Genomic DNA, 24,982 nt, shown 5'->3' with positions numbered 1-24,982 from the left:
AGAAGTGGAGGAGGAGCAGATTAGACTATAAACCCATCAATGGGCAGGGACTGTCTCTATCTGCTGCCGATTTGTACATTCCAAGCTCTTAGTACAGTGATCTGCACATAGTAAGCGCTCAATAAATACTATTGAATAAATGAATGAATTTCCTTCTGACTCCCAAGTCCGTGCTCTAACCACTAGGCCATGCCGCTTCATCAGCACCGTCTATCAATCGGTGGTATCTATTGATTGATCACTGAGAGTAGATCAAAGGTCTAAGCTCTCAGGAGAGCATAACAAAGGTGTTAAACACTATCCCCGCCCTCAAGGAGCTAAAACCTTTTGTGGGTATTTCACAGTGTGTTGCATCCCTGCCCCTTACTTGCTCCTTCCACCCTGGGTCACAGCAGGAACAGGATTGAGCGGGACGAGAGTTTAGAGAAGCAGCGTGGCTCAGTGGAAAAAGCCTGGGCTTGGGAGTCAGAGGTCATGGGTTCAAATCCTGACTCTGCCACTTGTCAGCTGGGTGACTGTGGGCAAGTCACTTCACTTCTCTGGGCCTCAGTGACCTCATCTGGAAAATGGGGATTAACTGTGAGCCTCACGTGGGACAACCTGATCACCCTGTATCTACCCCAGCGCTTACAACAGTGCTCTGCACATAGTAAGCGCTTAACAAATACCAACATTATTTAGAGAAGCAGCATGGCTCAGTGGAAAGAGCCCAGGCTTGGGAGTCAGAGGTCATGGGTTCTAATCCCAGCTCCGCCACCTGCCAGCTGTGTGACTTTGGGCAAGTCACAACCTTTTTGTGCCTCAGTTCCCCCATCTGTAAAATGGGGATTAAAACTGTGAGCCTCACGTGGGACACCCTGATTACCCTGTATCTACCCCAGTGCTTAGAACAGTGCTTGGCACGTAGTAACCGCTTAACAAATACCAACATTTTTTTTTTATTATTATTATGTCACTGGCCCAGACCACTAGCACCACAACTGGTCTTGCTCCTGAAATGGGAAGCGGTGTGGAAAGGGCACGGGCCTGGGAGTCAGGGGACCTGGATTCTAATCCCGGCTCCGTCACCTGTCAGCTGTATGACCTTGGGCAAGGCACTTAACTTCTCTGGGCCTCAGTTATCCCATCTGTAAAATGGGGATTAAATCTGTAAGCCCCGTGTGGGACAGGGACTGTGACCAACCTCATTAGCTTGCTTCTATCCCAGTGCTTAGTACAAGGCCTCGCACAGAGTGAGCACTTAAATACCAGTGAGGGAAAGAAATGTCAAAGAGGATCACTGGATGGAGACTCTTGTCATTTTATGCCCACATTGTACTAAGTACCTTAGAGCATGCAGCCGAAATGAAAGGCATGTAGCTTTTCATACAAGCATTCATTCAATTGTATTTATTGAGAGCTTACTGTGTGCACAGCATTGTACTAAGCACTCGGGAGAGTTCAATATAGCAATAAACAGACACATTCCCTGTCCACAGTGAGTTCACAGTCTAGCTTTTCATTCTGAGACCTGTTTCCTGTGACAATCTCCTCCAGAGGCATTCCCTTCCTTCAAGATGTCACCTTCGATTAATCTCCAACTTCCTGGTCATGCGAACCCAACCCACCGTACATCTCTTTATCTGATATTTGTGGACTTGTGTTTTTCGTCACAAAAATCTATTCTTTCCCACTATGTTTCTATGTATTGGACAATTTATATTCCCTCTACTTCTCCCTCATGAGATTGCGAGCTCCGTGAGAGCAGGAATGCTAATATATTGCTCTGGGCTCAGTAAGTGCCCAATAAATATTAATAATCATGATAATAATAATTGTGGAATGTGTTAAGTGCTTACGATATGCCAAGCATTTTACTAAGCACTGGGGTGGATACAAGATAATCAGGTCCTACATGGGGCTCACAGTCTAAGTAGGAGGGAGAACAGGTATGGAAACCCCATTGTGCAGACGAGAGAACTGAGGCCCAGCGAAGTTAAGTGATTTTCTAACTAATTCTCTTCCCCTCTTCAAAATCCTACTTAAAACTCACCTCCTCCAAGAGGCCTTCCCAGACTGAGCTCCCCTTCTCCCTACCGCTCCCCCTTCACCTCTCCGCAGCTTAACCCTCTTTTCCCCCCATTTCCCTCTGCTCCTCCCCCTCTACCTTCCCATCCCCTCAGCACTGTACTCGTCTGCTCAACTTTATATATTTTCATCACCCTATTTATTTTGTTAATGAAATGTACATCGCCTCAATTCTATTTAGTTGCCATTGTTTTTACGAGATGTTCTTCCCCTCGACTCTATTTATTGCCATTGTTCTCGTCTGTCCGTCTCCCCCGATTAGACCGTGAGCCCGTCAAACGGCAGGGACTCTCTCTATCTGTTGCCGACTTGTTCATTCCAAGCGCTTAGTACAGTGCTCTGCACATAGTAAGTGCTCAACAAATGCTATTGAATGAATGAATGAATGAATTTTCCCAAGGTCACAAAGCGGCTAAGTGTTAGATTCGAAATTAGAACTCAGATTCTCTGACTTCCAGGCCTGTGTTCTTTCCACTAGGCCACGCTGCTTCTGCTGTAGGAACAAGGTCATATTGTGAGGATAATGATTTGTGTAGATTTCATGTAGATTTTTGGGACCAGTAATAAATATAAAAGCTGCTTGTTTCTATGTGTGTCATACAGGGGTTGCTCTCACTGAACTGTTTTAGCTGGTATTTCACTGAGTCTTCACCAGAAATCTTCAATAGTGCTATATGGATGGCTCTCTATTGCAGAAATCTTACCTGCTCCATACGGTAAATCTGACCCTCAACATCTATTACTGGCTGCAGAATAAAACAAAATGAGAAAACACACACACACAAAGGATATTTTTCCTGACTCATATTACACAATATCTAATGAGCGACTGATTTTCACTGATTACATTCCTTACATTTTGCTTATTAAAAAATAAATTAACAAGTGCTTTCTAAATGCCAGACATTGCATTAAGTCCTGGGGTAGATACCAGCTAGTCAGGTCGGACATAGTCTGTGTTCTACATAGAACTCACAGTTTTAATCCCTCTTTTACAGATGAGGTAACTGAAGCATTGAGAAGTGAAGTGACTTGTCCACGGTCGCACAGCAGACAACAGGCAGAGCCGAGATTAGAACTCAGGTCCTTTGACTCTCAGGCCCATACTCTTTCATTCATTTAATCGTATTTATTGAGTGCTTACCCTGTGCAGAGCACTGTACTTTCCACTAGGCCATGTTGCTTCTCATTTTTAACCTACTTTGGAAAATTTTGGTCATATATTTTCTGCCAAGACTTTTCTTTCCAATACAACTTTTTCTTTCACCTCATATCGTTCAGAAATTAATCTCAAAACTCTGCTTTAAAACACAATCCATACACATTCATCTTGCATTGTTTCACATCTCAAAATGGAAAGCTTAATCCACACCCAAAACTCTCCCAGTGACGGACTTCCTTTAGACTCCGTCGTTAACAACAAACCACAAAATGTGCTAAACGACGTGCTTTCCTGTCAATTAGGTCCAAAAAAGGCTGCCGAAATCAGGCTAGCTTTTCATCAACATCTAGGGGTGAAAGATGGCCACAGGCCCTCGAATCAGTAAGACAGAAAAAGAATCATTTCAGAGTGGTGCAGTCTTACGGAAATATCACTCCAAAACTTGGTGACATCGTGGTGATGGGTTTGCAGGAACTCAGTAAACCACTTGATGGAACGCTTGCTGCCTTTGTCTTCGGTTTCATCTCGTTCGAAGTGCTCATTGTGTTTGTTCACGGAATAGTTCGTCAGATGCATATACAGCTGGCTCTGTAACAAGAACAGTTAATGAGACCCAGAACTGCTTGCTCTCAGAGAAAAAGAACAAATTTTCAAACAGCAGCTCGCTCATCGGTTTACTATCGATCCCCTTCTGCCACTTGATAATAAATAAGAGAAGCGGTCAATACTTCCGTAAAATCAGAATTAGAATTATTTGCAGACAGCCTGTCTGGATACTATATTAAATATGTGTCCGGCCACCGGTTACAAAAGCAGCTGCAATACGAAGGAGTTGTGTGCACAGAGTTGTTCTGAGCTTCCGCCGAGCTGTAGAATCCAAATGTCGTCAGTTAATAACACTTCTATGCCAGGAAAAAATATTTTCATTAAGACTGTTTTACCATGTGTCATATTGTGAGGCATTAAGGCTCTTCCACTTCCCACCGTAGTTTATTTTAGGTCACGCTTTTTCTAGCCTTTTTTCACAAATGTCTCTAAAGGGAGAACAGTGTCAACTCCCATCCTGTACTGATAACAAACGCTTGTCTCCCCCTCTAGAACTGTAACTTCTTCATGGGAATGGAATGTGCCCTCCGCACAGTAAGCGCTTGATAAATACCATTGACTGATTGATAAACACAGGCAGTAACCTCACCTAGTTCTCCTGCTCACAAATTGGATAATCTTGGTCAAATCCCACTCTGCTAGAATTAAATGAAATGCAGGGTTTGGGCCACTTTAGGAAAACAGGCTACAATACATATATGCAAGGTTTTCCAGAAAGTAAACCACCAGTTCATTTTTCCTAGATTAAGGTATAAAACCAAAGAGTTCAACTCCTTTCACTCTCTTTTTTATTGTTTAACCAACAAAATCATCATATGGAAAGTCAGCGTAAATACTCAACGCAAGACACTTCCCTCTCCAGTGAAGAGGACCCGCCATAAACTACACCACAACCGAGAACCTGGGTTCTAATCCCGGCTCCACCACTCGTCTGCTGTGTGACCTTGGACAAGTCACTTTGCTTCTCTGTGTTTCAGTGACTGCATCTGTAAAATGGGAATTAAGACAGTGAGCCCCATGTGGGGCACGGACTGTGTCCAACCTGATTAGCTTGGATCTATCCCAGTACTTAGTACAGTGCCCGACACATACTAAGAGCTTAAGAATTACCACAAAATACCATATGCATCCCCGCTCCCCTACTTCTGTCTCTCTCTCTCTCTCCTATCCAAGAATAATCTTGATCTTGAGTTAGAGAACAGGTGTTAAGTACAGATCCCAGTGCCTGTCTATCTTTGTGTGTTTCTCTATTTTTGAATCCATCTGTGTGGAACTCTCTCTGCCTTTCTGTCTCTTGTCTCGGTGAATATCTTTGTAATTGTCTCATTCCGTTGATCTCATGTTTTTACCTCAGTCTGTTTCCAACAGCCTCTCTGTGAGCCCAATTCTACCTCTGCTTGTGTGTGTTCACCTCTCCGTGTGTGTTCACTTAGACCTTTGGATGTTTTGCATGAGATAAAATGTATTTAGTGTTGTTTTCTTTTTCAGGTATTCAACTTTCCTCTCTTTCCCTCTTCCTTTCTCCTCTTCTTTCTTCCCATCTTGCACTCCCCTTCTTCCTCACTGATTTTACCACCGCTCTTGCCTTTCCACTTACTCCAGTTAGTCTCCTCTCCTTAATTTGGCTCCTTTCTTTTCTCTATCCTATCTTCCTCATAACTAGTAAACCAATGCTCATTACAAATTCAGGCCAACATAAATAACATTTGGACTGACTCTATTCCTATTTCTTTCACCATCTGCCGTCTTTCTTTGTTAGGAACCCCTTTTAGTTTTATAACATTTGCAAATAGCATTTTCTAAGCCCCACTATGATTATCATACAAACCAATTTAGTTGGCAAATTATCAAGCAAATTTTCTATGTCTTCAACACATTGCCATTGATTTTATAACAATTAATCCTATTTGGAAAGAGACATCTCTTGATTGAATTCATAGAACTGTGCCTCGGAACCCAAATTAGTTATGTTTAGCTAGTCTGCCCTTTTACTAACAAACTTATAGGTGGATTGATGCTAAACTGAGAGTTTTGTGAAAGAGAAAAGTCAGCTTTCAAAAAACCTAAGTTTCAATAAATGTAACCTTTTCCTGACTTGAAATATATAAACATATACATATATGTGTGTGTATATATATATGTTTCCATGCAAGGATAGAAATCATGTTATGGATACAATTTGACTCTTTTTCCCTTTAAAAAATCTGGCTATTTCTTAGAATCTCACATTAACCATGCCAAAATAATCCAAAACATTAAGCTTAAGAGTTTCGAAAATGAAAATTGTTCTTTTTTCAAATGGATTAGCTCCATCCTAGGATGTTAAGATTACCCACTGATCTGAATAAATTTCCTCTGGAGCTTCAGTCATTTGGGATGATTTTTCAGATCAGATATCAGCAATGGCAACAACCTATGTCTCTGCTAAAAGACACATCTCTACCATGTCTCGTTGAAGGCAGGAATCGGGTCAACCAACTCTATTGCATTGTACCCTCCAAAGTAGTTAGTACAGTGCTCTGCACATAGTAAGTGCTCAAAAGGTAGTTTTGATTGCATGACTGGCACCAGATGTGACAAGAAGAGTTGGGCAAGACGACTTTTTTAATGGTATTTTTAAGGGCCTACTATGTGCCAGACACGAAACTAAACTAAGCTGATCAACAAGCTAATCGGGTTGGACACAATCTATGTGCCACAGGGGGCTCATAGTATTAATCCCCCTTTTACAGATGAGGTAACTGAGCCACAGAGAAGTTAAATGACTTGTCTAAAGTCACAGAGCAGACAAATGGCAGAGCCAGAATTGGAACCCAGATAATTCTGATACCCAGGTCCCCTCTCTCCACTAGGTCATGCTGCTTCTCGTGCTTTGAAAACTATTAGATTCCCACAATGAAATTACCTATTAATGATTTAATGCTTGCTTAAATTGTAACACTGGATCTTTGTGCACCAACTGCTCAAAATTTTGATTTTGTTTGGCTCCCCTAGACAGCGAGCTGGCCAACCCTTACCTTTAGGGAAAATTACAGCCAATCCCTGATCATCGGTGTTAACAGAGGTGGTGGTACAGCTCACAAGCCCGCAACCTTGGTGTCATCCTCGACTGTGATCTCTCATTCACTCCAGACATCCCATCCATCACCAGACCTGCCAGTCTCAACTTCTCAACGCCCAGATCCACCCTTTTTTCTCCACTTAAACCGCTACCACGTTAGTACAATCACTCATATCCCGACTAGATGCATCAGCATCCTTTATGATCTCCCAACTTCCTGTCTCTCCCCACTTCGGTCTATACTTCACTCTTTGGCCCGGATTATCTTTCTACAGAAACGTTCTGGGCAGGTCACTCCCCTCCTCAAAAATCTCCAGTGGTTGCCTACTAATCTCCGTATCAAGCAAAAACTCCTCACTATTGGCTTCAAAGCTGTCCATCCCCCTGCCCCCTCCTACCTCACCTCCCTTCTCTCCTTCTGCAGCCCAGCCTGCACACTCCACTCCTCTGGTGCTAACCTTCTCACTGTGCCTCTTTCTCTCCTGTCTCACCGTCGACCCCTGGCTCACGTCCTACCTCTGGCCTGGAACCCCCTCCATCCTCAAATCCGCCAATCACACTTCCCCCTTTCAAAGCCCTACTGAAGGCTCGCTCACCTCCTCCAAGAGGCCTTCCCAGACTGAGCCCCCCTTTTTCCTCAGCTTCCCCTCCCCACCACATCACCCCGACTTGCTCCTTTTGCTCTACATATCTGTGTAGAGATTATACATAGGTATAATTCTGTTTACTTATATTAATGCCTGTTCTACTTGTTCTGATGTGTATATAAATCTTTAATTCTTTTTTAGACTGATGCTATTGATGTCCGTTTACTTCTTTTGATGTCTGTCTCCCCCTTTCTAGACTGTGAGCCCGTTGTGGGCAGGGACTGTCTCTGTTTCTGAATTGTACTTTCCAAGTGCTTAGTACAGTGCTCTGTACACAGTAAGCACTCAATAATTATGACTGAATGAATAAATATTGGGAAACTACAGAGAAAAAAAAATAAGGGCGATAGGTAACATCCCATCTCACAGGTGAGATGTGAGCATCCTGTCATCTGCATGAGTAATGGAGGAGATAAAGATAATTCAATGATATACGTTCAGTGCTCTGCATAGAGTAAGCTCTCAATAAATGCGACTGAAGGAATGAAAGACATTTTTGAGCATACCCATTGCTGTAACCTAAAAAAAGTCAAAGGGAAGGCAGGCTGCAGCCAGTGAAAGGTGAGAAGGTTAGAAGCAGCCTGGTGTAGTGGATAGAGCATGGACCTGGGAATCAGAATATCATGGGTTCCAATGCCTGCTCCACCATTTGCCTGCTGTGTGGCCTTGGATAAGTCACTTTCATTTATTCATTCATTTATTCATTCAATCACACCTATTAAGCATTTACTTTGTGCTGAGCACCGTACTAAGCACTTGTGAAAGAACAATGCGACAATAAACAGTGACGATCCCTGCCCGCAACAAGCTCACGTTGTAGAGTCAGGGAGACAGACATCAATACAAATAAATAAAATGACAGCTATATACATAAGTGCTGTGGGGCTGGGTGGGGGAGGAGAGCAAAGGGGGCAGGTCAGGGCAACGCAGAAGGGAGTGGGAGATGAGGAAAAGTGAGGCTCAGTCTGGGAAGGCCTCTTGGAGGAGATGTGCTTTTATTAGACTTTGAAAGGGGGGAGAGTAATTGTCTGTAGGATTGGAAGAGGGAGGGCGTTCCAGGCCGGAGGCGGGACGCGGCCCAGGGGTCGATGCCGAGGCAGGCGAGATTGGGGCACAGTGAGAAGGTTAGCACTAACATTAATAATGTTGGTGGTATTTGTTAAGCGCTTACTATGTGCCGAGCACTGTTCTAAGTGCTGGGGTGGATACAAGGGAGTCAGGTTGTCCCACGTGGGGCTCACAGTCTTCATCCCCATTTTACAGTTGAGGTAACTGAGGCACCAAGAAGTTAGGTGACTAGCCCAAAGTCACACAGCTGACAGGTGGCAGAGCCGGGATTAAAACCGGTGACCTCTGACTCCAAAGCCCGTGCTCTTTCCACTGAGCCTCACTGCTTCTCACTAGAGGAGAGAAGTGTGTGGGCTGGGTTGTACAAGAAGAGAAGTGAGGTGAGGCAGGACGGGGCAAGATGATGGAGGGCTTTAAAGCCAGTGGTGAGGAGTTTTGTTTGATCTGGTAGAGTGGCTCAGTGGAAAGAGCCTGGGCTTCGGAGTCAGAGGTCATGGGTTTGAATCCTGCTCTGCCACTTGTCAGCTGTGTGACTGTGGGCAAGTCACTTAACTTCTCTGGGCCTCAGTTACCTCATCTGTAAAATGGGGATTAACTGTGAGCCTCACATGGGACAACCTGATTACCCTGTATCTCCCCCAGCGCTTAGAACAGTGCTCTGCACATAGTAAGCGTTTAACAAATACCAACATTATTATATGGTGGTTGATTGGCAATCACTGGAGATTTCTGAGGAGGAGGGTGACATGTCCTGGTGCCTGTTAACTTGTTTTGACGTCTGTCTCCCCTCTCTAGACTGGAAGCCCGTTGTGGGCAGGGATTGTCTCTCTTTATCGCTGTATTGTACTTTCTAAGTGTTTAGTACAGTGCCCTGCACACATTAAGCGCTCAATAAATATGATTGAATGAATGAGTGAACGAATGAATAAACATTTTTGTAGAAAGATGGCGTGAAGTACGGATGGAGTGGGGAGAGACAGGAGGTTGCAAGGTCAGCAAGGAGGCTGATGCTGAAATCTAGGAGGGATAGGATGAGTAACTGCATTAAAGTGGAAGCAATATTAACATGGTAGCACTTCACTTCTCTGTGCCTCGGTTACCTCATCTGTAAAATGGGGATTGAGAGTGTGAGCCCCATGGGGGACGGGGACCGTGACCAACCCGATCTGCTGGTATCCACCCCAGCGCAAAGTCCAATGTCCGGCATGTAGTAAGCACTTAACAGATACCATAATTATTAGTAGTCAAACTCAGCTGCCAGTAATCCCCAAAGTGTTTAATCTACTCTTAAAGAACCATTTTTTGTTGATTGAAAGCTAAGAAAAGGGTGTGGATCATATACAGAGGAGAGGGCTGTAGAACTGTTCCCCTCCCTACCTCTCGGGCTACGAAATCAACTAGGTGAACAAGTTAGGGCATGCCCTTCCGCAGCCTGCACAGGTGCCTTTCCCTCTTAACCAGCATGGAGATCACTCCATGCTCTCTCCAAAATCGCAGTTGCTGCAGCGTCAGAGAAGAGGGAGGGAAGGAGACCTTGGGCTGGTGGAATCTTAAACCCCTGACTCCTGTAATCCACAGAGTGGCTAATCCCTCATAAATAATCCAAAATTCCGTGAGAGAAAGCTGTGAAGAGGGTGTGGGTGAGCTTCCATAAAAGACGGGTATTTAACTGCTCCCACCTCTATTTCTCAGGAAAGGGAGACTAAGTAAAGGAACAAGCCGTGGCTAGCATGGCCTAGGCGCTAATCCTAGCTCTGCCACTTGCCGGCTCTGGGACCTTGGGCAAGTCACCTCGCTTTTCTGTGCCTCAGTTTCCTTAACTGTGAACAATAATAATAATAATAATGTTGGTATTTGTTAAGCGCTTACTATGTGCAGAGCACTGTCCTAAGCGAGGGTAATCAGGTTGTCCCACGTGAGGGTCCCAGTCTTCATCCCCATTTTACAGATGAGGTCACTGAAGCCCAGAGAAGTGAAGTGACTTGCCCACAGTCACACAGCTGACAAGTGGCAGAGTGGGGATTTGAACCCATGACCTCTTACTCCCAAGCCCGGACTCTTTCCACTGAACTACGCTGTGAATTGGGGATTCAATACCCAGTCTCCCTTTTACTTGACTCTGGGCCTTATGAGGAACAGGGACGGGATCCAGCCTGATTAGCTTGTCTCTGCCCCAGAGCTTAGTCCTGGACACATAATAAACACCAAATACCATAAAAAAAAAGGTTTTGCCCACGCCGTCACTGTCTCCAGAATAATACTCAGTCCATAACATAGGAGAAGCAGTATGTCCTAATGGAAAGAGCATGGGCCTGAGATTCAGAGGACCTGGGTTCTAATCCTGACTCTGCCACAAATATGCTGTGTGACCTGAGGCAAGTCCCTTAGGTTATGTGTGCCTCAGTTACCTCATCTATAAAATGGGGATTAAATCTCACTCCCTCCTGCGTGGATTGTGAGTCCCATGTACCTCGTGGATTGTACCCAACCTCATCAACTTGTATCTACCCCAGTCAGTCAGTAAGTCAATTGTATTTACTGAGAGTTTACTGTGTGCAGAGCAATGTACTGAACGCTTGGGAGAGTTCAATATAGCATTATAGCAGTCACATTCCCTGCCCACAATGGGCCCAGAACTTAGAACAGTGCTTGACACAAAGTATTTAATAAGTACAATAATTACTATTTCTACTACTCCTCCACATCTTCTGTCTTTTTGGAAAACCCATCTGCCCCACTGTCTCTTTACTTTGGGTTAGGAAGCATTTCTAATGTGTTGCATACCATTATTTAAGACTGAATTGAAGTACACATTCTTAAATTTTGACGTGTATCCTGAATTGCACAGTGATCATCTTTCTCCGGAACAGCACCTTTCGCACAGCTGTGGCACTCATCCTTCTCACAAATGTTCTGCAAAGAGTCAAGCTTCATTTGTTTGTGGTACAACCTCCCAGATAATAGGCTCACCTTCCTAAACCTCCACATTTTTCAAGGCACAGAGACCTCTTTTCTCCACCCATGAGAGATTTTCATTAAAAATAAATTCCCTCCCCATGTGGAGTTCCAAATACAGCTGTGAAATTGAGAGCAGATTTTTGATTCTTTGGGAGAATTAACATCAAATTCAAAATGCCTTATGCATTACTTGTGTTCCAGCACTATTTTCTTGGGTGTTAGAGATGCTATTTTGGGGTACAACTAAGACACACCCTGCAAAAATACCATGGATATTCAACACCTCATTCCTACATTTCATATTGGAACTTTAGATGGCAAGGTAGCATTGGTAGATTTTTGACAACCGTATCTAAAATAGCTAAGCATTTTTTTAATGGCGGCTGTTTAGTGCCTACTATGTGCCAGGTACTGTACTAAGCGCTGGGGTTGATACAAATTAACTAAGTAGGACACAGTGTCTATTCTACGTGGGGCTCACAGTCTTAATCCCCATTTTACAGATGAGGTAACTGAGGCACAGAGAAGTTAAGTTAGTTTCCCGAGGTCACCCAGCCAACGACCTCTCTGCTGCCTTTGACACTGTCGACCATCCCCTTCTCCTCCACACCTTATCTCACCTCGGCTTCACGGACTCCGTCCTCTCCCGGTTCTCCTCTCATCTCTCTGGCCGGTCATTCTCGGTCTCCTTCGCAGGAGCCTCCTCCCCCTCCCATCCTTTAACTGTCGGAGTTCCTCAAGGGTCAGTTCCTGGCCCTCTTCTGTTCTCCATTTACACTCACTCCCTCAATGAACTCATTCGCTCTCATGGCTTCGACTACCATCTCTACGCAGATGACACGCAGATCTACATCTCCGCCCCGTCCTCTCCCCCTCCCTTCGGGCTCGCATCTCCTCCCGCCTCCGGGATGTCTCCACCTGGATGTCGGCCCGCCACCTAAAACTCAACATGAGCGAGACCGAGCTCCTCATCTTCCCTCCCAAACCCGGTCCTCTCCCAGACTTCTCTATCACCGTGGATGGCACAACCATCCTTCCCGTCTCTCGGGCCCGCGATCTCGGTGTCATCTTTGACTCGTCTCTCTCGTTCACCCCACACATGCTATCTGTTACCGAGACCTGTCGGTTTCACCTTTACAATATCACCGAGATCCGCCCTTTCCTCTCCACCCAAATGGCTACCTTACTGCTACGGGCTCTCGTTATATCCCGGCTAGATTACTGTGTCGGCCTTCTCTCTGACCTCCCTTCCTCCTCTCTCGCCCCGTTCCGGTCTATTCTTCACTCCGCTGCCCGGTTCATCTTCCCGCAGAAACGACCTGGGCATGTCACTCCGCTTCTTAAACACCTCCAGTGGTTGCCTATCGACCTCCGCTCCAAACGAAAACTCCTCACTCTAGGCTTCAAGGCTCTACATCACCTCGCCCCTTCCTACCTCTCCTCCCTCCTCTCTTTCTACCGCCCACCCCGCACGCTCCGCTCCTCCGCCGCCCACCTCCTCGCCGTCCCTCGGTCTCGCCCGTCCCGCCGTCGACCCCCGGGCCACGTCCTCCCGCGGTCCCGGAACGCCCTCCCTCCTCACCTCCGCCAAACTGATTCTCTTTCCCTCTTCAAAACCCTACTTAAAACTCACCTCCTCCAAGAGGCCTTCCCAGACTGAGCTCCCCTTCTCCCTCTACTCCCTCTACCGCCCCCCTTCACCTCTCCGCAGCTTAACCCTCTTTTCCCCCCATCTCCCTCTGCTCCTCCCCCTCTCCCTTCCCATCCCCTCGGCACTGTACTCGTCCGCTCGACTATATATATTTTCATCACGCTATTTATTTTGTTAATGAAATGTACATCACCTCGATTCTATTTAGTTGCCATTGTTTTTACGAGATGTTCTTCCCCTCGACTCTATTTATTGCCATCGTTCTCGTCTGTCCGTCTCCCCCGATTAGACCGTAAGCCCGTCAAACGACAGGGACTGTCTCTATCTGTTGCCGACTTGTTCATTCCAAGCGCTTAGTACAGTGCTCTGCACATAGTAAGCGCTCGATAAAGACTATTGAATGAATGAATGAATGAATGAACGAGTGGCTGCTGGGTGACCTTTGGTCTCTAAGCTCGTTATGGGCAGGGAACATGTCGGTTTATTGTTAGACTGTACTTTACCAAGCGCTTAGTACAGTGCTCTGCACACAGTAAGCACTCAATAAATGATTGAATGAATGCAATGGCGGGGCAGGATTAGAATCCAGGTCCTTCTGACTCCCGAGGCTCGTGTTCTATCCACTAGACGGTGCTGCTTCATTTGTTCACGTTCTCCTTCCAAAGACTTTTTCAAGTGCTCGGGCTGGCCCGATTTCATGGTGTTGAGTGCAGTATTTTATGATTTGTCTTGGAGTAGCTCCACTTACCAGATTGGAGTCACTAGGAGGACTGTACTTCTCTGTTCCCATCCTCACGAGCCCATCATGATACAGAAATATCTTCAGTGGATCACAGGAGGTTACCAGAATGTAAATTCGTAGATCAAACTTGTAGCCTTCCATAAGGAAAGGTTTATCAAGGTATTCCTGAACAATCAAATGATCCTGAGCTGGGAGCTTGTCACCGATTCTTATCAAAGAGATCCTGGGTTTGGGAGAAAAGAGAAAAAGGGAAAGAAGTAATATGAAATGCTGAAATCAGACAACACTGGGAAGTAATTTTCAGAACCGAACGGAAGACAAGATCAGGCTCCTTTTATCTCTACAGAAGGCTTAATGATAAAAGCCCTGGGATATGCCTTTCATTTATTTGCTTTTACACTTCTCTTGTTTCCCTTGGGCACCATCTCAGGGCATTTATTGAGATTTATCTTGTGGATCTCTTCATTTGCCTTGCCATTTAAAATGAGATGAAAAGTTTGATTTTTCTAATAAATGCGTATTTCCTTTGAAACGGGAGATTCGAAAGCCAATGAAGATGCATCTCCTAATGATGCAAATCTGCAGAGAAAAAACAGAATCGGCGGAGAAATCTGCCCGGCCCAAGTGGAGTGGGGACCCAAGTGGAGTGGGGAACAGAGCGATCATCTGCCGGACTTGTTCCTTGAAGACAGTTCAAAAGGTTTATTTGGACTCAAAATCCACAGCAGAGCCTGAATTGTCCAACTGGGCTGCTTGTTGGGAGCAAGTCAACCGATAATGGTTTCATCCTCCATTTAACTGGGCTTGTAGACCCAGTTACGGTCTATTTGTCCTAAAGTAGCATTGGCGTGAATGCAACAGTTATTTCTGATCGCTTGGCATTTTCTCTCTACACCATGAGAACTGTGTCTTTTCAACACGATTAGCAAACTTCAGAAACTCTCTAAATGTTAACTCATCCAAAAAGTTATGTTTCCCAATTCCTCTTTTCAATGATATTTATTGAGCGGTGATGATGTGCAAAAGCACTGTACTAAGCACTTGGGAGAGTACAATGGTTAGTAGGCACAATCCCGCCCCACAACGAGCCACAGTCTAGAGAGGAAGATGGTCAAGAATATCAATAAATTATAGATATTTATTCACTCATTCAATCATAGTTATTGAGTCCTTAGCTTACAGCCTAGAGGTGGAGAGACAGCCATTAATATAAATTACAGATGTGTACCTATTTGTAAGTACATATGATGGACTAAAATGATGGACTAAAAATAAAACCAAATTGAGATTTCAATCACTAATTTTCCCCATTTTCTACTTCCAAAAGCCCTAAGCCCGAATGTCCAATTATGTTTCACACACCAAACAAAATACTTCCAGGAAGACGATCGAAATGAAACAAACAAGAGCTGTCCATCGTCGGCTCTCAACTGATGTTCTCAACTCACCTTGCCGAGCAAAGTACTTTATTGGATACCTCATTTTCCCCTTCATCTGAGGAGTAATGACTACAGACCGCACACTCATGAGATATAGCACATTTTGCAAACCTTGGGGAGATGCTATCTCAGTTTTCCTACAAGATTTTTTCCACTAAAATCAGAAAATCAGTGTTGAGGCACATGAAAATTCTTTTCAAACCCTTTTGTTAATCCCCTTTGAAATTTTCTTTCCTAATCTTCATCCAAGCATGTTGACTCATGGATTTTTAAATCATCATCCATCTAGCTTTCCTATTGGCTGTTGTCAGAAAATTGGAATTGTTAAAGGAAAAATCTCTGCCCTCAATTCCTTTTATACAACGTCCCCATGTACGGGCAATATGATTTTCCACAGGAGAATTTAATTGGATCTGCAGTCACCTTGGAATGTGGCCGTTTCAAAAGATATCCAATAGTTAGAAATAGATTTTCAGGGCACTACTTTCTCCACCTACTTACGCGCACAAATGGCTGAATAAGTCTTTCCTTTTTACCCAGTACCCGTTGAACTACTTCAGCATCGCAGGTCAAGTTTAACCTACCCATGACCCATCGCACCATTAGCTGGTTTCACTATGAAAGTTTTCTGCCTCCGCTTCTTCTTTAACTCCTTTACATAATTCTGGAACTGGGTGTATTCTGCAGGAAAGATCCAGGTTCGAGGAATAAAGGAATATTCCTGAGGTTGAGACTTGATCATCCTGCAAAGAAGAAAATATCATTGACATATTTTTCTCGATCAAATCCATCTCAAGTATTCTGCAACTCCAAACAGTTCAGGAGCCTTGGACACACTTCTCTCCTTAAATGCACTTTCCAATCCTGCTGTCAAATGGCGTAAACAGACAAGTGGCTTTGCCTTAGCCCAATTTCACTGCTTCTTGAACTTTATTCTTCCTAGGGTCTGGGAATCTCTCAGTCACTGTTGCCCAGAATTTAAACCCTCCAGAGTTATGTGAAAAGAACCTGCAAGTCAAAAGATCTGGGTTCTAATCCTAGATCTGCCACTTCAAGTATTAAGCACTGGACTATCTTAGACTGCGATCTCCCTGAGGGAGACAGATCACATCAAATTCCCACCTGTGTATTATTAGTACAGGTGTATTACTAGTGTACAGTGTTCTGGACCAAATAAGTGCTTAATAAAAACTATTACTACTAAGAGTTGTTGGTGATGATTGCAGCCCACTTCATAGTCAATCCTCAGTTCCCTAAACTAGTGTCCTTCTCTATTCATTCAATAGTATTTATTGAGTGCTTACTATGTGCACAGCACTGTACTAAGCGCTTGGAATGGACAAATCGGCAACAGATAGAGACAGTCCCTGCCCACTGATGGGCTTACAGTCTAATCGGGGGAGACGGACAGACAAAAACAATAGCAATAAATAGAATCAAGGGGATGAACATCTCATGAAAACAACAGCAATAGAGAGAATCAAGGTGATGTACATCTCATTAACAAAATAAATAGGGTAATGAAAGTATATACAGTTGAGCAAACGAGCACAGTGCTGAGGGGAAGGGAGAGGGGGATGAGCAGAGGGATGGCGGGAAAAAAGGGCTTAGCTGAGGGGAGGTGAAGGGGGGGTAGAGGGAGCAGAGGGAAAAGGGGAAGCTCAGTCTGGGAAGGCCTCTTGGAGGAGGTGAGCTCTAAGTAGGGTTTTGAAGAGGGGAAGAGAATTGCTTCCTTCTCTGTGCTGTTAGGGTGTGACGGGAGAGTGAGTTTCAGCAGGCAGGCTGATAGGAGAATGACCAGAGAAGCCGGCCACCTCACCAAGCCAATCTAGGCATGGTTCTAAATGCTGCTATACGCCCACAAGAATATGCCCGGCACAAATACAAAATGAAAATAATAATAATGATGACGGCAGTTGTTAAGTGCTTACTATATGCTCAGCATTGTTCTAAGCCCTTGGGAGGGGAGATACAAGGTAATCAGGTTGTCCCACGTGGAGCTCACAGTCTTAATCCCATTTGATAGATGAGGTAACTGAGGCCCAGAGAAGTTGTGACTTGCCCAAAGTCACACAGCTGATGTCATGGAGTCAGGATTAGAATTTATGGCCTCTGACTCCCAAGCCCGTGCTCTTTCCACTAAGCCAAGCTGCTTCTCTTGCATTGGGTACAAGGAGGAGAAAGAGGCGACGACATTTTTTTTTTTTAAATGGTGATTGTTCAGCACTTACTATGCGCCAGGCAACCTTACAAAGGTAGGTATGAGCAAATCCGGCTGAACGTAGTCTCTGTCCCATATGGGTCACACAGTCGTAATCCCCACTTTACAGAGGAGGCAACTGAGAGAAGTTAAGTAACTTGCCCAAGGTCACACAGCAGACAAGTGGTGGAGGTGAAGCCGGTATTAGAGCCCAGACCTTTCTGACTTCCAGGACTGCGCTCTATCCACTAGGCAACACTATTTCTCTATGGATTTGATATAGCCCAGTCTCCCACATTCAGCCTCCACAATGATGATGTTGAGTGAGTTAGCTACTGATGATAGTAAGAGGTTACTACGTGCTAAAGCATAGTGACAAAAACAGGGATAGATAGAGATAATGGAATTGGATAAAGCCCAACGAGAGACTCAAAGTCTGGGAGGGACAGAGAACAGGTATTTTATCCCCATTTTAAAAGAGGAGGAAACTGAGGCCCAGAGAGGTTAACTGTCTTGCCCGACATCACGCTGGCCGAGGGCAGTGGCAAAGATGGAACTAGAAATCTGGTCTCCTTAGTCCCAGTTCCATGTTCTTTCCACTAGGCTAAAGCCACCTTCTTGATTGAGTTCAGCCAGTCAATGAGAATCCTTTGAATGTTCTATATTGGGCACTTGGGAACATACAACAGAAGCAGGACACATAATAATAATTATGGTGTTAAGTGCTTACTACATGCCAAGCACTGTTCTAAGTGCTGGGGTAGATACAAGGAAATCAGGTTGTCCCACATGGGGCTCACAGTCTTAATCCTCATTTTACAGATGCCGTAACTGAGGCACAGAAAAGTTAAGTGGCTTGCCCAAGGTCACACAGCAGACAAGTGGCAGAGTCGGGATCAGAACCCATGTCCTGTGACTCCCAAACCCATGCCCTTTCCACTCACTAAACCATGCTGCTTCTCAAGAATTGGGTTGGCCACAGTGGCTATCCCACATAGGGCTCACAGTCTTAATCCCCATTTTACAGAGGAGGGAACTGAGACACCGAGAAGTTAAGTGACTTGCCCCAAGTCACACAGCTGAGAAGTGGCGGATCCAGGATTAGAACCCACAACCTCTGATTCCCAAGCCCGTGCTCTTTCCACTGAGCCCCACATGGTACACGGACTGTGTCCAACCTCCAACCCCAAAGCTTAGTATAGTGCCTGGCACATAATAAGGACTTTTTCCTCAGTTCCTCCTCCCCTCCGCATTCACCTCGACTCCCTCCCTTTGTTCTACCTCTCTCTCCCCACCCCACAACACTTGTGTATATATGTATCTATAATTCTATTTATATTGATGCCTATTTACTTGCTTTGATATCTGTCTCCCACCTTCTAGACTCTAAGCCTGGTATGGGCAAGGATTGTCTCTCTTTATTGCTGAATTGTACTTTCCAAGTGCTTAGTACAGTGCTCTGCACACAATAAGTGCTCAATAAATACATCTGAATCAATGAATACCACAATTATTATTATTATTATTACCACCCCACAAGGAGCAATAGCTGACACACCTGCCCATAAGGAGATTATAGTCTAGAGGGGAACAAGATATCTGGGTACAGTGTTAGAAAATTTTCCAAACTTTTGGGAAATTCTTCCAAACCAAAAGGCTTATGGGGTTACATCCGATGACCAGAAGGTTATTAAGATGCCACTAAATCAATGTCATATTTACTGAGTATTTACTGTATGCCGAGTGCTGTACTAAGCAGCGGGAAGCAGCGTGGCTCAGTGGAAAGAGCCTGGGATTCGGAGTCAGAGGTCATGAGTTCGACTGCTGGCTCTGCCCCTTGTCAGCTATGTGACTATGGGCAAGTCACTTCACTTCTCTGTGCCTCAGTTACCTCAACTGTAAAATGGGGATTAACTGTGAGCCTCATGTGGGACAACCTGATTACCCTGTATCTACCCCAGCACTTAGAACGGTGCTCTGCACATAGTAAGCGCTTAACAAATACCAACATTATTATTACTAAGCGACTGGGAGAGTAGGCTATTGCAGAATTGGTAGACGCGTTCCCTGCCCATAAGGAGCTTACAGCCTGGAGAGGGAGATAGATATTAGAAAAAATTACAGATATGTATCTAAGTGTTGTGGGGCTGAGTGTGGGATGAATAACAAGTACTTAAAGGCTACAGATCCAATTTTAAGGAAGACATAAAAGTGAGAAGAAGAAGAGGATATGTGGGCTTAGTCAGGGAATCCCTCCTGGAGATGTGATTTCAATAAGGCTTTGAAAGTAGGGAAAGCGATCCTGTGTTGGATAGGAAGAAGGAGGGGGTTCTGGCCAGAGACAGGATGTGGACGAGGGGTCGGCGGTGAGAAAGCCGAGAAAGAGGCACAGCGAATAGGTTGGTTTTAGAGGAGTTGTGCGTGCTGGGTTGTAGTAGGAAATCAGTCAAGTAAGAAAGGAGGGGCAAGATGATTGAGTGTTTTAAAACCCTACGGTAAGGAGTTACCATTTGACGCAGAGGCGGATGGGCAATAACTGGAGATTCTTGAAGAGTGGGGTTTTGTACTAATAATAATAATAATAATGATGTTGGTATTTAAGCGCTTACTATGTGCAGAGCACTGTTCTAAGCGCTGGGGTAGACACAGGGGAATCAGGTTGTCCAAAGTGGGGCTCACAGTTTTAATCCCCATTCCACAGATGAGGGAACTGCGGCACAGAGAAGTTAAGTGACTTGCCCACAGTCACACAGCTGACAAGTGGCAGAGCCGGGATTCGAACCCATGACCTCTGCCTCCGAAGCCCGTGCTCTTTCCACTGAGCCACGCTGCTTCTCCGGGCAGCAGAGTGAAGGATGGACTGGAGTGCCAGGAGACAGAGATGTCATCAAGGAAGCTGATGCAGAAATCTCTTTGAGATAAGAAAAGTACTTGGATCAGCATCGTACAGTTTGAATGGAGAGGAAAGGGTGGATTTTAGCGACGATGTGAAGGTAGCACCTACAAGATCTGGTGACAGATTGAATTTGTGGGTTAAATGAGAGAGATGAGTTGATGATAATCCAGATTTAGAGGATTGTGAGGCAGGGAGGATGGTGATGCTGTCTACAGTGATGGGAAAGTGGATGTAAAGGTACATATACAAGAAATCATGTAGATGGTTAAGAGCTGGTTAGCCAAATCAGCTCAGGCCTACAGCCTACTTATAAATCTGAAGAAAACAGAGTCCTGTATCACCCAAGCAACTTGAAATTGTATCGGCAACACAGAACAGAAGGTCTTCACAGAATTCTGCTGTTACCGAGGCAACATGTTCTCTAATGATGAGATACGGACGAACAGAAAATTGAGTCGGGTGAGGAATATTCTTTCGAGACTGTCAGCGTGGTGACAAAGTGGCATTAATTTCAGATCAAATTGAAAGTCTGCCGAGCCGAAGTGAATGGAAAGTCTGCTGAGCTGGAGCGTTCTCCAACCTTCTGGAAGGCCGGGAGGCTTGGAGGCCTTTGGCTCGTTGAGTATTTTCCATCAGGGGAGAAGACAGGGTCACCACCTAGGGTCTGGCACAAAGTCAGAGTACCAGCATCGAAGCTGGGCTTGCCTCACCGTATCTGTGCTGGGAAGGAGGTGGGAGAAGAACGTACAACCGCTACTGGCTGATGAGCCGAACCGGAGCAACCAAAAGCAGAAAGGACAGAGGAACCACTTCTAGGTGCTGTGAAGCCCAAACTCAGACACTCGAAGCACTTAAAGCACTCAATCACCTTGTCCCCTCCTATCTCGCGTTGCGTGGCGCAGTGGAAAGAGCACGGGCTTTGGAGTCAGGGCTCATGAGTTCGAATCCCAGCTCTGCCACTTGTCAGCTGTGTGACTGTGGGCAAGTCACTTAATTTCTCTGTGCCTCAGTTCCCTCATCTGTAAAATGGGGATTAAGACTGTGAACCCCACGTGCGACAACCTGATTCCCCTGTGTTTACCCCAGCGCTTAGAACAGTGCTCTGCACATAGTAAGCGCTTAACAAATACCGACATTATTATTATTACTTCCTACAACCGAGCCCTCAAACGTCGCTCCTCTAATGCTAACCTTCTCACTGGGCCTCAATCTCGTCTATATCATTGCTGACCTCTCCCCCACGTCCCACCTCTGGCCCGGAACACCTCCCCCTCTTTCATATCCATCAATTACTCATCTCAGCTTCAAAGCCATATTGAAGGCACACCTCCTCCAAGAGGCCTTCGCTGATTAAGCCCTCCTTTCCTCTTCTCCCACTCCCTTCTGCTTCACCCTGATTAGCTCCCTTTATTTAGCCCCCTCCCAGCCCCACAGCAATTCTGTACATATCTCTAATTTTATTTATTTATGTTAATGTTCTGCCTCCACCTATTTATTGCCATTGTTCTTGTCTGTCCGTCTCCCCCGATTAGACTGTAAGCCCGTCAGACGGCAGGGACTGTATCTGTTGCTGACTTGTTCATTCCAAGCGCTTAGTACAGTGCTCTGCACATAGTAAGCTCTCAATAAATACTATTGAATGAATATAGACTGCAAGTTCGATGTGGGCCGGAAATCGGCCTATTACATTGTTATATTGTACTCTCCCAGGAGCTTATACAGTGCTCTGCACACAGTAAGTGCTCAATAAACACAATTGACTGATTGACTGACACTGTGGCCTGACATCTGAATGCTCGGAGATGGCTACAACAGACACTTCAAGAGGATTGGAAGGGAAAGAAAAGGAGCCAAAAATACTACTGAGTCCATGAGCGCAACAGGGTACATATAGTTTCTCTATGTTATCATTATTATTACTCTGGTATTTATTAAGCATTTACTATGTGCTAAGCACTAAGTCCTGGGATAGATACAAGTTAACCAGGTTGGACATAATCCCTGTCCCACATGGGGCTCATTGGTCATAATCCCTGTCCCACATGGGGCTCACAGTCTAAGTAGGAAGAAAAATATGTATTTCAAAGTAGGAAGAATATGTATTTCATCCTCACTTTACAGTTGAAGAAACTGAAGCACAGAGAAGTGAAGTTCACACAACAAGTAAGTAGCGTCGGGATTTGTTTACAGTTGTATTGTACTCTCCCAAGCACTTAATAGAGAGCTCTGCACACAGTAAGTGCTCGATAAATATGATTGAATGAATGATCGCAACAGGTTCCCTGACTCCCAAACCCATGTTCTTTTCCACTAGGACACAATGCTTCTCATGTTCTCCTGAAAACTCAGGCATGGAGAATCGTTCAAGGCAAGGGATGCCTGGGACTTGCGGAGAGTGGTTACTGAGTTTTGTATTTATTGTATGTGATAAGAATAGCCAGTTCTGAATCCTTCCCTTCATCCACCCCACAGGTAAGGCAAGGGATGCCTGGGCCTTGCGGAGAGTGGTTATGGAGTTTTGCATTTATTGTGTGTGATAAGAATAGCCAGTTCTGAATCCTTCTCTTCTTTCACCCCACAGGTAAATTTCACTGAAAAAGGTGCCCTCTTCTAATGCAAGGAACAGTTATTTCAGTAAAAATTGTGGCATTTGTTAAGTGCTTTCTATGTGTTAAGCACTAGGATAGATACAAGCTAATCAGATCAGTCCCTGTCCTCCCACACAGGGTTAATAGTCTAAATAAGAGGGAGAAGAGGTACTTAGTCCCCATTTTACAGATGAAGAACGCTGAGGGGCATAGAAATTAAGTAACTTGTCCAGGAATCCAGAGCAGACAAATGGCAGAGCCATGATTACTACCAGGTTCTCTGACTCGCAGGCCCGTGCTCTTTCCATTAGTTCATGCTCCTTCTAAAATAAATCAATTTTATTTCTTGAGCGCTTACTGTGTGCAGAGAACCGTACATTACAACACAGTTGGTAGACACATCCCCTGTTCACAGTGAACTTATGGGCTAAAGGGGGAGACAGACATTAACATAAATAAATTACAGATATGGACTGAGGGAGGGGTGAATAACGGGAGCAAATCCAAATGCAAGGGTGACACAGGAGGGAGTGAGAGAAGAGGAAGAGAGGCCTTTAGTCAGGGAAGGCCTCTTGGAGGAGATTACTCCCACGACTTCCTCATGTACTCCAAACAAGCCTTAGGCACTTAGAACTTAGATCGTAGCCCTCCAAATAATCTCTTTATAAATCCAACTGCACCTTTATACTTATTCGCTTTAATGGGAGAGGTGGGAAGGAAAGGAGAATCCTTTTCCTAACAAGCCGGGAATTGAACAAAATGTGTCAAGTTTCTGACATATTCTGTGCCTCTTACAGTGACTTATTTGGAGTGTTCCCTTTACTTCACTTTTATAGAGAGGACTGGAAAGGGAATGGCCAAGTGAGCCTAGATTTGAAGCAGGTGCATAACAAAGCAGTAAGAACCAAACAGTGATGTTTAAAAAGCCACAAGTTAAATCATCCTGGGAAAAGATAAGCACAGCTGAGAACAGTGCTTCATTTCTCTCACCAAATAAGGAGAGGAGCACTGAGACATTAAGCCGAAGAAATGGGAGTTAAAAAAATAACCAGAAATTCACAATTGATTGCATAACTCATCCAATCATCCTGGAAAGTGTCTGAACCATTCTCTTCAGAGTAATTCCAGTAAAGCAAGTGAATCTCTAATCATTTTGGTCTTTATGATGTGAAGAGGTGCATGCTAACAACGCCAACTAAATAATGATGAGTGGAAGTCAGATGAAATTAAAGGACTGGAAGTCACACCTTGTATTTTTAGTTTACTGTAAATCAGATCCTCCAGGCCAGCAAACAAAACCAGCTGTGTATACCCATAAATATACAGACCCATAAATTTGAGGTCTGCTGTGTTTCTACTCAATTCACATCCTGCAGTTGAATTTGTACTTCTTTTATCATACTCCCTCCTACCTGTTCTCCCTCCTACTTAGACTGTGGGCCCCATGTGGGACAGGCACTGTGTCTAACCCAATTATCTTGTATATACCCCAGCTCTGAGTACAGTGCTTAGCACAGAGTTAGCCCTTAATAAAAACCACAAGAGCACGGGCCTGGAAGTCAGGAGATGTAGGGTCAAATCCCAGCTCTGCGACTTGCCTGCTATGATCTGGGGCAAGTCGCTTCATCTCTCTGGGCATCATCTTCCTCATCTGTATAATGGGGATGAGAAGCAGCGTGGCTCAGTGGAAAGAGCACGGGCTTGGGAGTCAGAGGTCATGGGTTCAAATCCCCACTGCCACTTGTCAGCTGGGTGACTGTGGGCAAGTCACTTAACTTCTCTGTGCCTCAGTTACCTCATCTGGAAAATGGGGATCAACTGTGAGCCTCACATGGGACAACCTGATTACCCCGTATCTACCCCAGCGCTTAGAACAGTGCTCTGCACATAGTAAGCG

At 44.8% G+C, this 24,982-nt stretch overlaps 1 protein-coding gene across 8 annotated transcripts in view; it reads right to left on the bottom strand.

The window, feature by feature from the left end:
- Positions 1-24,982, bottom strand: part of TTLL7 (tubulin tyrosine ligase like 7) — a 238,548-nt gene that overhangs the window by 127,618 nt on the left and 85,948 nt on the right. For all 8 annotated transcript variants that reach the window (XR_003758890.2, XM_029063251.2, XM_029063252.2 and 5 more), the window contains exons 6-8: positions 15,986-16,144; positions 13,969-14,185; positions 3,653-3,817 (exon numbers count right to left, since the gene is read on the bottom strand). Coding sequence is in view for 7 of the 8 variants with exons in the window: in XM_029063251.2 (XP_028919084.1) it covers positions 3,653-3,817; positions 13,969-14,185; positions 15,986-16,144 (541 nt within the window). In the remaining variant the exon portion in view is untranslated. The remainder of the gene's footprint in view (positions 1-3,652; positions 3,818-13,968; positions 14,186-15,985; positions 16,145-24,982) is intronic.

Source organism: Ornithorhynchus anatinus, chromosome 4, assembly GCF_004115215.2.
Source record: "Ornithorhynchus anatinus isolate Pmale09 chromosome 4, mOrnAna1.pri.v4, whole genome shotgun sequence".
In the NCBI taxonomy this organism is placed as follows: domain Eukaryota; kingdom Metazoa; phylum Chordata; class Mammalia; order Monotremata; family Ornithorhynchidae; genus Ornithorhynchus; species Ornithorhynchus anatinus.
This window is presented reverse-complemented; position numbering and strand designations above follow the sequence as displayed.